The sequence below is a fragment of the Manduca sexta genome, chromosome 2, assembly GCF_014839805.1.
Source record: "Manduca sexta isolate Smith_Timp_Sample1 chromosome 2, JHU_Msex_v1.0, whole genome shotgun sequence".
In the NCBI taxonomy this organism is placed as follows: Eukaryota; Metazoa; Arthropoda; class Insecta; order Lepidoptera; family Sphingidae; genus Manduca; species Manduca sexta.
Window position 1 is genome coordinate 483,358 of NC_051116.1, and position 15,176 is coordinate 498,533.

Sequence of the window (15,176 nt, forward strand, 5' to 3'; positions counted from 1 at the left end):
AATTATTCGTGGAGGTCTAGGGAAGATTTAAAAGGTGAGAAAAATTCGAATAATTGCCGGGAAAATCCTCAAAACAGCATTTTTCTATTTCCCATACAAACGTTTTCTAAATAAAATGGAGAGTCAATTTGTAATTTATTACCGCTGCATAAAGTTCAAATTCGCGTGCGCGTTGGAGGATCTAATATCGCGTTCTGAAACTCAACAAAAGTGAAAGTGAATCGCGAACGCGACAAAATTGCATAGTCTCAAAATACATAGTACATAAATAGTGGTCGGCTTCGAGAAACTCAATTTTAGCTAACTTCAGTTGTTAATATAATATATAACTCAAAGGTGACTGACAGTGATATATCAAGGAACAGCCCAAACCATTGGACGGATCGGGCTAAGACTTTACATGCATGAAGCTACTATGACGTAGGCATCCCCTAAGAAAGGATTTTGATAAATTCTACCCTTAAGGGGAGAAAATAGGGGATGAAAGTTTGTATAAATGTTCTTAGATTTTCGACTGATTGAACTGAAATTATAGATTGGGGATAAAATTAGTTTGAACCTATAAGTACCGGGAAAATATGTAGCAAGACTTTTATCAAACAGTGGAATTTTATCCTGGAAAACACCTTCACGCGGGCGAAGCCGCGAGCAAAAGCTAGTTTAATTATAATTATTATAATAGTTCGCAAAGCAATTCTGTCTTCGTCGTTGTTATTCTATAATGTTAACTAATTAATGGCTTTACTACTTTAAATAATATTTTGTTTATAATTTATATTAAATTTAACTATATTATTACTAAATAAGTTGCTCTGACATACTTTCAATGTGTAATATTAGACAAATATGATGTGAATTTTTTTATGGCTTTGACGCAATTTAAAAAAACACATCAATATTAATTTTAATTAAAATACGTGAAAGCAGGTAAAACATTTGATTACATTCAAAGTCATATTCCTTGTACAAATAGGTTTTCTATAACACTTGTTTTTCGTAAGACGCCCTTGGGTATTGAAAGAGCGCGTACTTATTATGCGATTAACTGTTTCGCTCAGAGAGGTACATAACACGTGTCAAACTGCGTACCTATAGCGCTCCGATCATAAAAAAATATATTGCAACGAGTATTTAAATTTAACATATTTAATCTTTTGACAAAATTTGGAGAAAAATTTACAAGAGAATAAAAACTTTTTGCAGTCTGACGTTCCCTTTGTTGTTGTATAAGATTATCGACTCTATGGTTCATCAATTATATTACCTTTTTTACAGTTTCAAGTATTGTAACGTTCTCAGAAATCCAAAAAAAAAACATGTAAAACATTTAATAAAAGGTATGTCGGACTCTACGTAAGCTACTCGATTTATTTTCGGCCAAAAAAACGGTCCAGTGTTCAAGGTGTTCAAAATTCAAACTTCATACCATATAATCAATTAACATATTGTCAACTCTCTTTATTTTAAAGGTTTTTTTACATTTTTACATATATATTTAAAAAAAACGTGCATATAAAATATAAAAAAAATAATTAACGTATATTATTAATAAAACTTTGTCCGCATGATGATTGAATTATGAAACAATGATTAATCCAGTAACATTCCCAACCTGCAAACTCCATGAGTCACTCTGCGTCGAACAGACAACAAATTCAATAGGTATACTTTTAATTTAGTATCATAACATTAATATTGAATATCGTGGAGTTAGATATGAAATACAGGGATCTTACCGGGTGTGAATTCCCGATGTCGACCTAAAAACGTGGTGTGACGTCATTATACGGATATTGAAGTCGCTGGCTGTACAACCAAGGATGCCCGATTCATCTAACCAAAGAGAAAAAAAATAATATAATGTAATGTATAAAACTAAAAAAGATAAGTTACTCTTCATAAAAATTACAAAGAAATAACATAGAATAATGAAGACGGTTTTCTAGAACACGTCATTCTGTATTAAAGTTTGCGGAAATTGCATATTTAAATAATTCTAATAAAATGAACGTTAATCAAAAAAGAGTTTCTGAACAAAGAGATTTTGCTTTTTTCGCAATACACGTGAAATGTAAAAAAAGTCTAGTCAAAGTAGTTTCTGTATGTTAGCTAGGTAATTCTGCTGCTTTGTAATTTATACGATACACATACCACTTCATATTATCACTGTGATTCCGTTCTACTTACTAACAATCACTTGATTGTTATTTATGTTATTGTGATGCGTTCTCACCGTATTACAATATTTAAAGTAGTATTATATTATTAATTAAATATAATTATGCTCTACCTTAATTACAATAACGTTAATTTCGAAGGTCATTATCCTTAAAATATTTTCAAAGTATCATATTTTACTAAGTACTTAAAATGTACGCACACCGAAGTGTAATTGATTTAATTATTTAAAGTAACGAATCACAAAATAGCTCAAGATAAACAATGCGATATTTATGATAAGAATAATTAAAAACCTAAACACGTCAGCATATATATGCTCGTTTCATAAAGAGCGAAGGAAACCACGCCCGGGGAGCCATTTATTATTTATTTATAGACGTGAAACGGCCAAAGAAGAAAGTCGTAGATTAAATAAAGGTCATAGATTTTTAAAGTTTGCACATGCAACCGTAACTGCAATGTTGCCCGAGCCGGTTTTAACATTGCGTTTGATTATGTGGCTGTATAACGTAGTAGGAAATTTTACGATGCACTACGAATTACATTATGTACAAAATAATATTTACAATTCAACATGTAACAACCGTCTTTCCTGGACGAGAGGAAAACAAACTTGAACAAACCACTTAGCGACTCTATAATAATAAATTTTGAAAAGGCCAAAATCGAGAAAACGACACGCCATTATAATTACCCACACACGTAAATATAATTGGTAATATTATTATTGTTGCTGTTTGCGAAGCAATAACCGGTTTTCGTCAACTCTAACTGCTTTAAAATAACCAAGGGTAAAATTTTATTAAACATAGTAAACGTTTGAAAAGCCTGTCGCGTCGATGGTTCATTCCGCTCTCGGGCAGACTAGTTGTTGTGTCAGTGCCTCATAATAATTTGAAAAGAGAATTTTTATCGAGCGCGCGTAATATCATTTGTTGAGAGCGGGAAATCGGACGTTCGCTTCTCGCGTTCCATTTTTAAATATTTTTCAATAAGACCTCGTTCGCACGCAGACTTTTTATAATATGACGAGAAGTACATTATTCTTCTTTTTAATAACACCGGCCACTTGGTCTGTCGGATTGAAAAAATAAAATAAAAAAAACATGTTTTTCCATATTTAAAATTAGGATTCCTTTCCATTCGTTGTGAGCGAGTGGCCAAAGGAGCAGTGTTGCGTGCGCCGCTCGCGCGATCGGGGGCGCACTAGTGATCCTACAGAGTTTGACGTTTATCGCAATGATGAAAAACAAAAGTGAGTTTGATTATTTTACTGCTTTAATACCATTTTGTTTTTATTATCAAAATGGCGGTCGGTGTTATAATAATTGTGCCATTAGACGGTGATGTGTACAAAATCATGAAATAAGCCGTGTATTTTCTAATTATAAAAACTGTGGCTGTTCCAAATTTGAAATGTGTATAAAATTAAAGATGTTTTGTGTACATATCGGTCGGCATGTTGGATGAGTCAGTGCATTTTTGGAAGCGTTTCATTATTTTATCTTTAATTTTATCATCATCCTATCTTATTTTACATTAACGAAGATAAATCCTTTAATATTTTGTAATTAATATTCATACATTTGTCAATTCTTTGTTAATCTTTATAATTTAAATACAAAATTACAAAAGAAGATAACTGGAACGTAACATTGTACGGAGTCTTAAGATAATATCCGAGTTATTTATAGTACAAGGCATTTGTGAAATTAATAGTTAAGTCGCCCGCGACGCAACGTAAATGTATATTTACTGTCTATACCGTAATAATTACACCTTGAATTTATAACAACTAACGTCCAAATCCACTAAGGTAGAAAAACATATTTTATACACATCGACGTGTTATTTGCCTTTGAAATTAACAATTATAATTATATAGTAATTATTAAAACAATTTCCGTTAAATATTATTAATTAATGTGATTAATTTAAATTTATAATATCTGTTTCAGTTTTTGTTGTTAACTATAAACATGCACACGACTTATAAAATTGAGGTCACATTAATGTCGTTCCGCTAATATATGGTTGTATTTGTTTTATTGCGAATATGTACTACATTTTGTTCACGACTTTGCTTAGATTATACATTTAGGCATCAAAAAAGTAGATAGGGGTAAAATTATTAACAATGACTCAAACAAAAATTATATTCTTTTATTTTTTGGTCCTTCGAGCCGGATTTGACCTCAAACGAGTTTTCCTGAACAGAGATTATTCTAAAGGAGCCAACACAATTTTTTGCTTCAATATAATTCATTATACTACTAGTATGTTTATTGATATTAGTTAAAAACATTGGTAAATTGTTTTTAATAGGCAAGATAAAAGTCAACTAAGACAATCAATGCACATACTGTTGAATGCACAGAAAATAAAATGGTTTAGCTTTATGCAACAAATATATTAAATAAGATTTTATCAGTCCGCCATTTTAATTTGAAATTTGATCTTTATGATAAATGACTTCATCAAATAGGCTACTGTTTAATCAAGATACATATTTTAACATTCGTTTTAAAACGGCCAAGTTTTGAAGGTAAGGAAATAACTGTATAATTTTGTTGATGTAATATTTAAATATTGACGCTTGTAATTTTTTAAAGGTAGGCAGCGGCGTATTTAGTGCACTGACACATTGTCGTCATAAGCCATAACCTTCACCTGAAATAGGGGGCGAGCCTATGGGGCCTAAATTCCCTTCACGTAAAATTAAGAATGATGATGTAGTTTTGTTACTTACGTACTTAACTACACAGATTTTTGGTGTTCTTTAAAAGTGTAGACTGACCAGGAAAATAGGACATCTCGCCATGTTGTGATAAAACATAGAACATTTTTTTTAGTAACTTTCAAACGACAAAGCAGTCGACTCCGAAACATGTTGTTTTTCCTGGTCGGGTTGTACCTAATATCATATTAAATTAATGAAATAATTTATTATAGTCGATTCTTGCAAACCAAAAAAAGGGATATAATTTATGATGTCATTTGTCATTTTTGCTGGGCCTTGCAGTGTCTGGCACAAAATGAATGCATTGCAGTTGCTTTTGGTGACGTGGCGTTTGCCGTCAAGCGAACGACTTGCGCGACGTACGACTCGCCGTTGAGTTATAATGAAAGTATTTTTTTTCACAAAAATATCTTTTCTTGAATAGTTCTTGTGTGTATAGAATTTATTTTTCTATTTTTTTTTTATTTTTTATGCTTGGAACTTTAGAATGAGTCATAAAACAACTTTTCTGTTTTGTTTTTCCATCGATATAGTATTAATGGATTAATTTATAATGTGATTACCATAGCGTCGTGTTTGCCTTCGGTAAATTTTGATTGAAACGTACAAGTACTTGTGAATTAGCAGAACAATGCAATATAATATTAATACGCGGTAAATGCTATCAGTAATATATTGTTAAGTATTTCACAATGTTAAGTTATTTTGGCCTGTTAACAACGAAAAATGAAGCCGTTAAGGCTCAAGTGTGATTGTACTAATTAAATATGCAATTTCGATATGGGCATGATGTCTGAAAATGTAAAAAGTTCAGGAAATTAAAAAAAAAGTCTAAAGTATGAACTGTAAAAAAAATATATTATAGGGATACAATTTGGGTTCAATTAGCAATAAAAATTTAAAGAAGTTTTATTGTTATTTGTTATTATATATACATTTATAGATATTTAAAATTAATGAGGTTTGCCCTTTTCGAAATTTCATATTCAATCAAATCTAGCATTTTGGAAGTTATATTATCCATCTAGATAGTATACATTTATGAATCGTAATGTATCGATAAACTGTCCAGTCCAGATAGACCTATTGCTTATTTAATAGATTAAATAGGTAACAATTGAAACGGTATTTTAGGATTTAAGTATTGCATGTATGAGTCCATGCGTACCAACGCAATGTTTAAAAATAGGTTTTTCAACGATAACTACATACACTGCAAGGCTAAATTAAAGTAATCATAAAAAGCAATGATATTGAACCTGTATTATTTTTAAATTCATAATTTTTGTCGTAAAAAAACTCCATATAAATATGTTTTTCTAAGACACGATGAAAATACAAATTTTCTATATGTGGAAGGGTTTATAGTTGTTCATTTAACTACGACCGAAACAAACCTGCGACGATTATGAATTCAAAACAATTCAATTGAATCAACATTTGATATCACAACATCAGTGGATGATACACAAACATAAATAAATAATATTATCTATATAAATGAAACGATAGCTGTGTTTGTCGAAGGGGCACGTTATGGAGAATCTACTGGATAGATATTTTTTTTTATTCCTTGGAGTCTAAGGAAAGGAAAGGTCTAAGCATAAGGCGACTGATTTTTAAAAAAATATTTAATATAAATTAATTAAATATGTACATATTAAGTGAACTTCGGGTTACGGCAAATAAACATGAAACCTACAACTTTCTTCACAGAATATGAACTGAGTATAATTTTCAGGTTCGAGCGATTAATTTACAATAAAAAATTAAAATTAACAAATTAAAAGCAAAAAATAAATAATTAACAAATAAGAAAGGGACAGGTGACAAATTAAGTATAAATAATACCTACGGATCAAATTCTAGCATCATAATAAACATGGTTTTTTGAGATGAGGCAAACAAATCGCGTTGTACGTTTCTTCACCCGCTTGAAGTGCTCTTTCTGTTGCAAGTCACGTAAAACACTATGACGCTAGCGCCATTTATTCAAAAATCAAATTAACAATCCATTGTTTTCTATGGGAGCAAGATACTGGTATAAAAATGACCCTGTGTTTTATCAAAGACGTGGCCTATCCGTGAACCAAATTTCGTTCAAACCCGTTTAGTTGTTTCTGTGTTTATTTCTAACAAACATAGTGACATCCAAATATCACAAACTTTCGTATTAATAATATTAGTGAGGTAAGATTATACAAAGATATGAAGTCATGGTGTATTTCTAAAAAAATTTAAACACTTCTAATATTAAGTTATGCACCCGGACTTATCCACAGTGTTGGACTACTTTCCCAACAGTGGGATAATTTGTAGCAAAAGAATAATATTGTTATATCACATAAATATAAACGGTAATTATTTTTTTTGTAATTGTATTTGGGTGGCTCACAGCTATCAAAAACAAACAAATATGAGGACGAAATGAATACAATAGATGAGCTAATAGAATTGCAGGTCTCACCGTTTTAACGAATCTAAAATTTATAGAACTTTAAATTTCTTTAAATTTTCGGGAAGGGACAAAGCTTAACGCGACCGGAGTCACGTGCACGGCCAGTGTTACGGTTTACGCAACGATGGAATAAACTTACCTGCGAATGGCAGATGTCTTGAACTACTTACTTTGTTGGTCGCGTAATACTTCTTAAATTGGCAGGTTATTTACGGTATAATGTTATTTTATTTAGCGTTGAATTTTTTTTATTGCTTTGAATGACCAGGCAAGCTTGCCGTTCGTCTGAAGGTAAACTATAACCGGCTGTAAACAGTAGCAACACCATCTTGAATTACAAAGTATTGTTTGATATTCCACTAAATACAGTTTAACGTTATATTGCTATGTGTTACACTTCTTAAGTTTGGTAAATGAAATTCATTTATGGGTTAAAAATAAACGGAAAATGGTATCATTAACGCGCTTAAAAAAAATTATCAAAATATTTTTTTTAAGTCTGGCAATGTATCACCTCATAAGTGGATGTTTTCTATGGACAAAAATTAACACAAAATTGTAATTACTACCACTAAATTCGCTATGTTAAGGCGATACCTCAAGGTCCATTTTCATACATTTTGTTTCGGCTTTAATCTGGGTAACTAAACAAGTATTGGCAAGTAAAGAATTTAAATTCACGTCTAGTAAGTAAAGAATTTAAATTCACGTCTAGTAAATTTAATATGACGAAATTTTAAAGGCAGAAATATCCATGATTATTAATTATTTTTACGTTTTTCTTTCAACTGCGAGAACTAATCACTAACTAGACGTGAATTTAAATTCTTTACTTGCCAATACTTGTTTAGTTACCCAGATTAAAGCCGAAACAAAATGTATGAAAATGGACCTTGAGGTATCGCCTTAAACAATAAGCCAAAATGGAGCCTAAAAACATAATAATATCATCTAGCTGAATTTTAAATAACGAGCCAATTAAAATAGTTTAAACTTTTGAAAATGTAGTGTTATTTCGTTCCACTTAATCTATACTAATCTATGAATTACTATACCATTGAAGTGTCTCTGAGTGTTTTATTTGAACGTGTTATTCTCAGAAACTACTGTTTCTATTTTGAAAATTCGTTTACTAATGGGAAGCTACATTATCCCTCAGTGCTATAAACTAGTTTTTATTCCGGGAATTAACTCACACGTGGGCGTAGTCGCGAATAAATATAGCAATAATAAAATCAATCTTATCTATCTATACATATAAAAATGAATCCCTATTTCCCTTGTCACGCCATCACTCGTGAACGGCTGGACCGATTTCACTATTTTTTTTTTTGTTGTGTTTGTTATTGTCAGGAGAAGATTCTTATGAAAGAAAAAATTCAAAAAATTGCGCGGCCAATTTGAAAATTTAATAAAACTTAACGAAAATATTAATTTTATATAACTGTCAATTGTTTGAAATAACTGTCAACGATTGACAGAATGCGCGCTGCAAATTCATAGTTAAGACGGGACAACGTCTGTCGGGTCTGTTAGTGTGTTATAAAAATACATCTTAATTTGGGTGGTTTTTCTCAATGAATTTTTATCGTTCATAAAAACGAGTAACTGATTACTAGAAAAAATCTAGTTCGTGAATATCGAATTACAATTAAGTTGTTTGACTTTAATTATATAGTGACGGTATCTATGAAGGCCCACCTAGATTTAAAAAGCATAATTAGATCGTTTCATGAAATAATACTAAGAAAACCATTTGATAAATTGCAACATATTATAAATTTTATAATAAATAACGTAGTTAGTTATTGCATTCCAAAAAAATATACCTCAAACATGTATGGTGGGCCTTGTTAGGAACCGGGCTTTCTTTGGTCACACTACCTTATTTATAAATTCTAGAATCTATCAGAAATAAATCTATCCAATATAATTATACTTTAAATCAACAACCTTATGATTTTGTCAATAATTATTATTAAATAAAACATGAATGAAAACTAAGTCATATCCGGGCTTGAAATAATGTCTTTAACTAACATCACGTTGGAATTTGGCCCTCAAGAGTGAGAATGGAGAAGAAAAATGGTTTGAAATAGAACAAGTATTAGACACAATCACTTTTATTACAATTAGTGTAGAATGATTTTTACTTATAGTATAATTTTTAATTTTACTACTCAACTGTATTTATTTTTTTTTTATGACGCTATTCTTTTTTTGCAACGTTACCTACTTAGTTTTATTATTCACACAAAGTAATTAGAAGTATAATAAAATTCGTGGTAGAATTATTATGTTACTTAAATGTTTTGTTTTTAATTTAACCTGTGTTCTAACTTCTAGTAATATAATTTTTCTAACATATAGAAGACTTTACACTGTCAGAAAACAATTTGACCTATTTTTCGTAAAGAATTCAAAGAATTTGTATATAAATTGGCAAATTGCACGCATTGTTGACATATTCAAATGAAATTCACGAATAAACGAATGACACAACGGTACAAAATGTTTGCGGGACCATTGTTTATAATAAAGTGGCAGAATAATCGTTCAATGGTTTTTGAATATTGTTATTGGATATTATCAGTTTTATATTTAAAATAATTTAACTTTTGATTAAGTACGTTGGATTAAAAGCCATTTTAAAATGACCTCGGTAAAGTATTACTAATCGTAGTAAGTAAAGGCCAGGGCTACATCATTATTACACGAAAAATTGACAAAATTGAATGCGTTAATTAATATAACAATTGTATACTTTTCGAATAGCAATATTCTATTACAAACAGTAGGAAGTTTTTATAAAAAATAAATAATATTCATTATATAATTATTTTATTTCAATAGACGAAGAAGCCATTTTAAAACTATTACTGGTGGTAGGACTCTCATATGTGAAAGGCCGCCTGGGTAGGTACCATCGCAATGTCTACTTCTGCCGCCAAGCAACAATGTGTAGTCACTGTTGTGTTCCCGTTTGAAGGACATTGTAGCCAGTGTAACTACTGGACATAATAAGACTTAACATCTCATGTCTCAGGATGGCGAGCGCCGTGGAATAACAAAAAGTTTGTAATGTAAGGTGTTGGATGGTAATTGTACTGTTTATGGGCGGTTGTATCGCTTACCATCAGGTGAACAGCAAGCTCGTCTCGTCATTCAAAACAATAATAATAAAAAATACTTTATAACTAAGCTTCCTATTGCAAATGTACGTGTAGTAAGTATATCGAACAAAAAATCGTCTCATTAAAATAATTCTGTACTTTCAAGTCGTAATAAAACATTTATAAACAGCTTATCTTTGTAGATAATTTAAAACCCATGTCAATCGTTTTTATAGTACGTATTTGGACTCGAACTTTTCCAAAATATATTTGACTTGGGAACGTAAAAAATTGATTTACAATAAAAGAGAATTTGTTATTATGCAGCTTGTTTAATTTAATTTGATTATAATAAGGGGTTTTTGTTTTTAATTAATTAAAATTATATAATATAAAGTCTACTTATTTATAGTTACGTGTTACTGATGTGAATTGTTTTGTTTCTTTATCAAAAATATTACTTAAATTTTTGTTTACGTAACATTTATTTTATCCATCTTAATTTTCTAAGTTCCATTTTATTTTGTATAATTTGAAATAGGACCGGTTCTTTTAGCGAACAATTACTTTTTACTCTAAAAAGGGATGAAATAATATCCACTGAATTCAAAATAGAAATACAATAATAATTGTATACGGTGTTGTTAACAATGCATTATCCTCGTGTAAAGAAAATATAATATTAAATAATCTAAATATAGAGACAACGACGGAAACCGTGTTTATTACAGATTCATACACCAGCGCCTCTGGCGGACGGAATTGTAAATCGAAAAAATCGTTGTGACTCCTTTGTGTTCGGCAAAGTGTTGAATATTCTTTTAAATATTTTAATTATTAATTCGTTATGGAACTGTAAGGTTGGTTTTTAATAGGTTTCTATATGTGTTCGTTTTTTTGTAATACCGACATCTATTGGTGTAGAATGGAACTATTTTCTAATGCTTTTGGATGTAACCTTGCTAGCTAAAATGTGTTTTTCTTTTGTAATTATGCTTATTAGTTTATTTAGCAAGAAACAGTTATCAAATAGTTTCTAGACACCAGATATGTCCTTACTTTATGTTGTTGTATAAATTCTTGTTTACCTTATTTTAGATACTTACAAATAATTCGAAATTCAAATTATAATTAATTTTATTTGTTTCATATGTATACAAAAAAATATTCCTTTTATTCACATACATAAACTCACGCATTTATCACCGGGTTAGGCAACACAACTAGTTCACTTAGTTTAGTTGCTTCTGTCTACCCTTTAGGTGATAAAAGGCGTGAGTATGTGTACCTACGTAGTATTATGTTACACCTACATTGTGTCAGAAGGCCCCTCCGTGGGCTGTATTGTGAAATTAACATTATTAAACTTTAGAAATGACGTGCGAGATGTAACAGGGCTTAACGGTTAACGGAATGTCGTTTCATATACTTACAAAGGTAATGTATTTAGATTTAAAATAATAATTTTGAAAATCGGGCCACAATTGGCGGAGTAATGGCGTAACAAACACGAAAAACATACAGTCGAATTGAGAATCTCCTCCTTTTTTGAAGTCGGTTAAAAATAAAACTATTTTACGGATTTTATCAGCTCACGGAACGCACCACGAAGGCTGAAAAATCTTCGAAATGTCGAGAGAAAATTATAACAAAAAAAAAACGAGATAAAGCTATAAAATAGTTTAAAAAAATGTCTAACATTCGCGTGAAAATAAGAAATCTGTACTTAGATTTTTTTTATGATTTTAATATAATTTTTTCATATACTTAAATACATATTATAGTCTGGTTTCAACCAGGAATGCAGGGGTTACGCGGTTCAGCTATGATACGTTTTTAGTCCCCCAACCTTGTACTTAAACATTAGGGCCTTTACCTTACGTAAGGAGTTTTAACTGACGTAAGCACGTGAGAGGAGGATGAGGAATTTTGGTTACTTCAGCTGACAAGGGGGACTTGAGGTTCAAAATACATAAGTTTTGCTTAATACTTCAAGGCCTCCATAGGGGTCATATTAAAAAAAAAATCATTAAGGTTACCAAATAAAGAATTTTTTATCAAGAGAGAGTGCAGGCGAACTCATGAGATAAAACTATTATAAGTAGGGTACCCTCCTAAGTACTCTTCTAGTTAAGATACTTGTAAGTAGGTAGTTATTACGACGCTGTGAATCTCACAACATTTTTTTTATTATACACACCAGACATTTACCGTTATAATTAAGTCAATGATATCAACACAAACAATTCAATTTAAACCTTACGCACTTACCATAAGAGCTGTTCAATTGAAATTAATTATTCGCTGGCATCACTGATAAAAGAATTAAACCTTATGCTTTTTTACTTAAGATTCGAAATTGAATGATGTGAATCTATAATAAAACCAGAGAATAAAATAAGCGCCGCGCCGTTGAATTATCGTTACAGATAGTGTATCGGAAAGATATGGGGATAGAGCGATACTACGATAGGACTATAGGACGATAGCACCTGCCTTATGTAATACGAATGGTTATTACTAAAACCCATAATAGATTGAGTCGTAAAACAAACGTTTCATACCTTCATTATAATGTTAAAAAAAAATGAAATTTATCACGATTATCCGTTATTGCTAATAATTTTGTAGTCTTCAGTAAAAGTAATAAATGATATCATTTCAAACCATATAACCAAATATGACAATTGGTTACAATCAGTAAAATAGTCAGGTATTTATGGTCTCTGATTATATTAGTCACCACTTTCAAGTTTTGTTATAGTTTTTTTTTTTTCGAAAAAATTACCACCAATTTCCTAAACCCGTAAATGTAAGGTTAGCCACATAAGAAAATATTAAAAAAAAATTATCGCCTATACGCGTTTATTTCAATTTAATTTATTTTTTTTTTGTAAAGGGTGAAGTAATACCATTTTCTTTTATTTTTGTGAAGCTAAATATGTTGGTAAAAACACAAAAGTATAAATTTGATTGGGTTTGTTTTCAAATTTGTTCAATCAATTTTGTGGCTGTCTACAAAAAAGAGATTTATGCTTGACCATTTATTTCTTTCTAATTATAAAATCTAACCATTATTCTTGTCTAAAAAACAAAACTTCTACGGAAATTGTGCCCTATCGGCACCATATCAGTTAAGGCCTATATTGTATACCATATGCATCATGTTTGACAGTTATATCTGCCTCATGAAGTCACGATACAATCGAATTATCGCAAACGTTTCATGAGGAGTGTTTCTAAATGTTGGGATATAATTTAGCTCAACGTTAATCACATGAAAAATTAAACAATTTTTCGGATTCTATCGCGGTTTTAATATTTTAATTTTCTCGAAAAATAGTTTAATTTTAATGTCTAACATTCGCGTAAACATGAGAAATCATTATTAATTACGTGAATATAAAATATAAGAAATGTAAATGGGATAAAATCTTTTCTTATTTCTGGATATTGTCATGATGCACATAGCATCACGCCTTTTTCCCTTTCCAGGTGTAGGCAGAAGACACCTACATTTCACCTTTGTTAAGTCCCAAATACGGTGTGGGCCTATTGCCATTTACCGGACACATTTCGAAAAAGAGTAAGAAAAACCCATATCACTGCTCGGCCCGGAATTAGAACCCAAGACCTCAAGGCAATTGTTGTTCATTAGCTGCAATATATCGATAGTTCTGTACACATACGACTTGCTGCAAATCCCCCAAGCTACAAAGTTGCAGAAGTAGGCTAGCAAGTCGACTTTTGAAATTTTTCTTGCTATATCTAAACAGTTTAAGGACCATAATTGATCTAGACAACGCGTTAGCAACAATCACTTGCAAATTGCCGGCTTATGCCATCTCGGCCTTGCGACACACACGTACATTGTCTAACTAAATGATAAATATCTACTGAATTAGAATTTGTTATGCTAATGTCGTTTCGTGATTTCTAGAGATGTTTTTATATACATTATATTATTATATATTCATTTAGTTGTTCAATTAGTGTTGTCTAGTTATGTAATAAATCCTACAATGATATAATGTCATTTTGATATTGTGTTAATAAATGAAATCATATTATAATCATCTTTATCTCTCCTAACATTATTCAAAAATACTTGCATGAATGACAAATATTTTTGCCAAAAATCCCGGTTTTACTTTCTACCTTCTCTTAAAGATCTGTAGGGTATGCAGGTTTCCTCACGACGTTTCCTTTCACTGGTAAATCAAGCAATACATAATAATGATATTGCAAGAACATTTGGTAAGTTTTAACTTGAGTAACAATTTTTCAAAAATAAGTCGGTTAGAGAGTAATTATTGAATGGTGTGTCAATTTACCAATAGATATATCGTGGATCTGTTTTATTGGAAAATAATTTGGTTTTTTAACTAATTTAAATCATAGCTTTTGCTTCGCCAACGCGAAACTAAGATCATGAAAAATATAATTTTGGGCTTGACGCTTATTTTTTACCAAAATTTGTTTACCGGTTTAGCTGCGAATTCACTACAGAGTTACTTACGCACTGATAATACGAGTATGTGATATAATTGTTTTTGAATACATTACTGCCAAATCAGCTACGGATAGCGCGGCCTTCAACTTGACTGGTCGATCAACCGCGATCAACTGCGCTCGACCTCGCAACGACCGCTTTCCACTTTTAGTATATCTATTGTATGTTTTT

General features: G+C 30.8%; 1 protein-coding gene across 3 annotated transcripts in view; it reads left to right on the forward strand.

Annotated features, from left to right (window-relative positions):
• LOC115455510 (bromodomain-containing protein 4) overlaps window positions 1-15,176 on the forward strand; it is a 49,542-nt gene that overhangs the window by 28,646 nt on the left and 5,720 nt on the right. The window contains exon 1 of one of the 3 annotated variants that reach the window (XM_037437898.1): window positions 3,110-3,436. The exons of 1 other annotated variant lie outside the window; for it this stretch is intronic. In XM_037437898.1, the coding sequence (XP_037293795.1) occupies window positions 3,421-3,436 (16 nt within the window). In that variant the 5' untranslated portion in view covers window positions 3,110-3,420. Of the gene's footprint in view, window positions 1-3,109; window positions 3,437-3,486; window positions 3,652-15,176 lie in introns of those variants that run through there. One more of the 3 variants, XM_037437900.1, reaches the window with a different exon arrangement.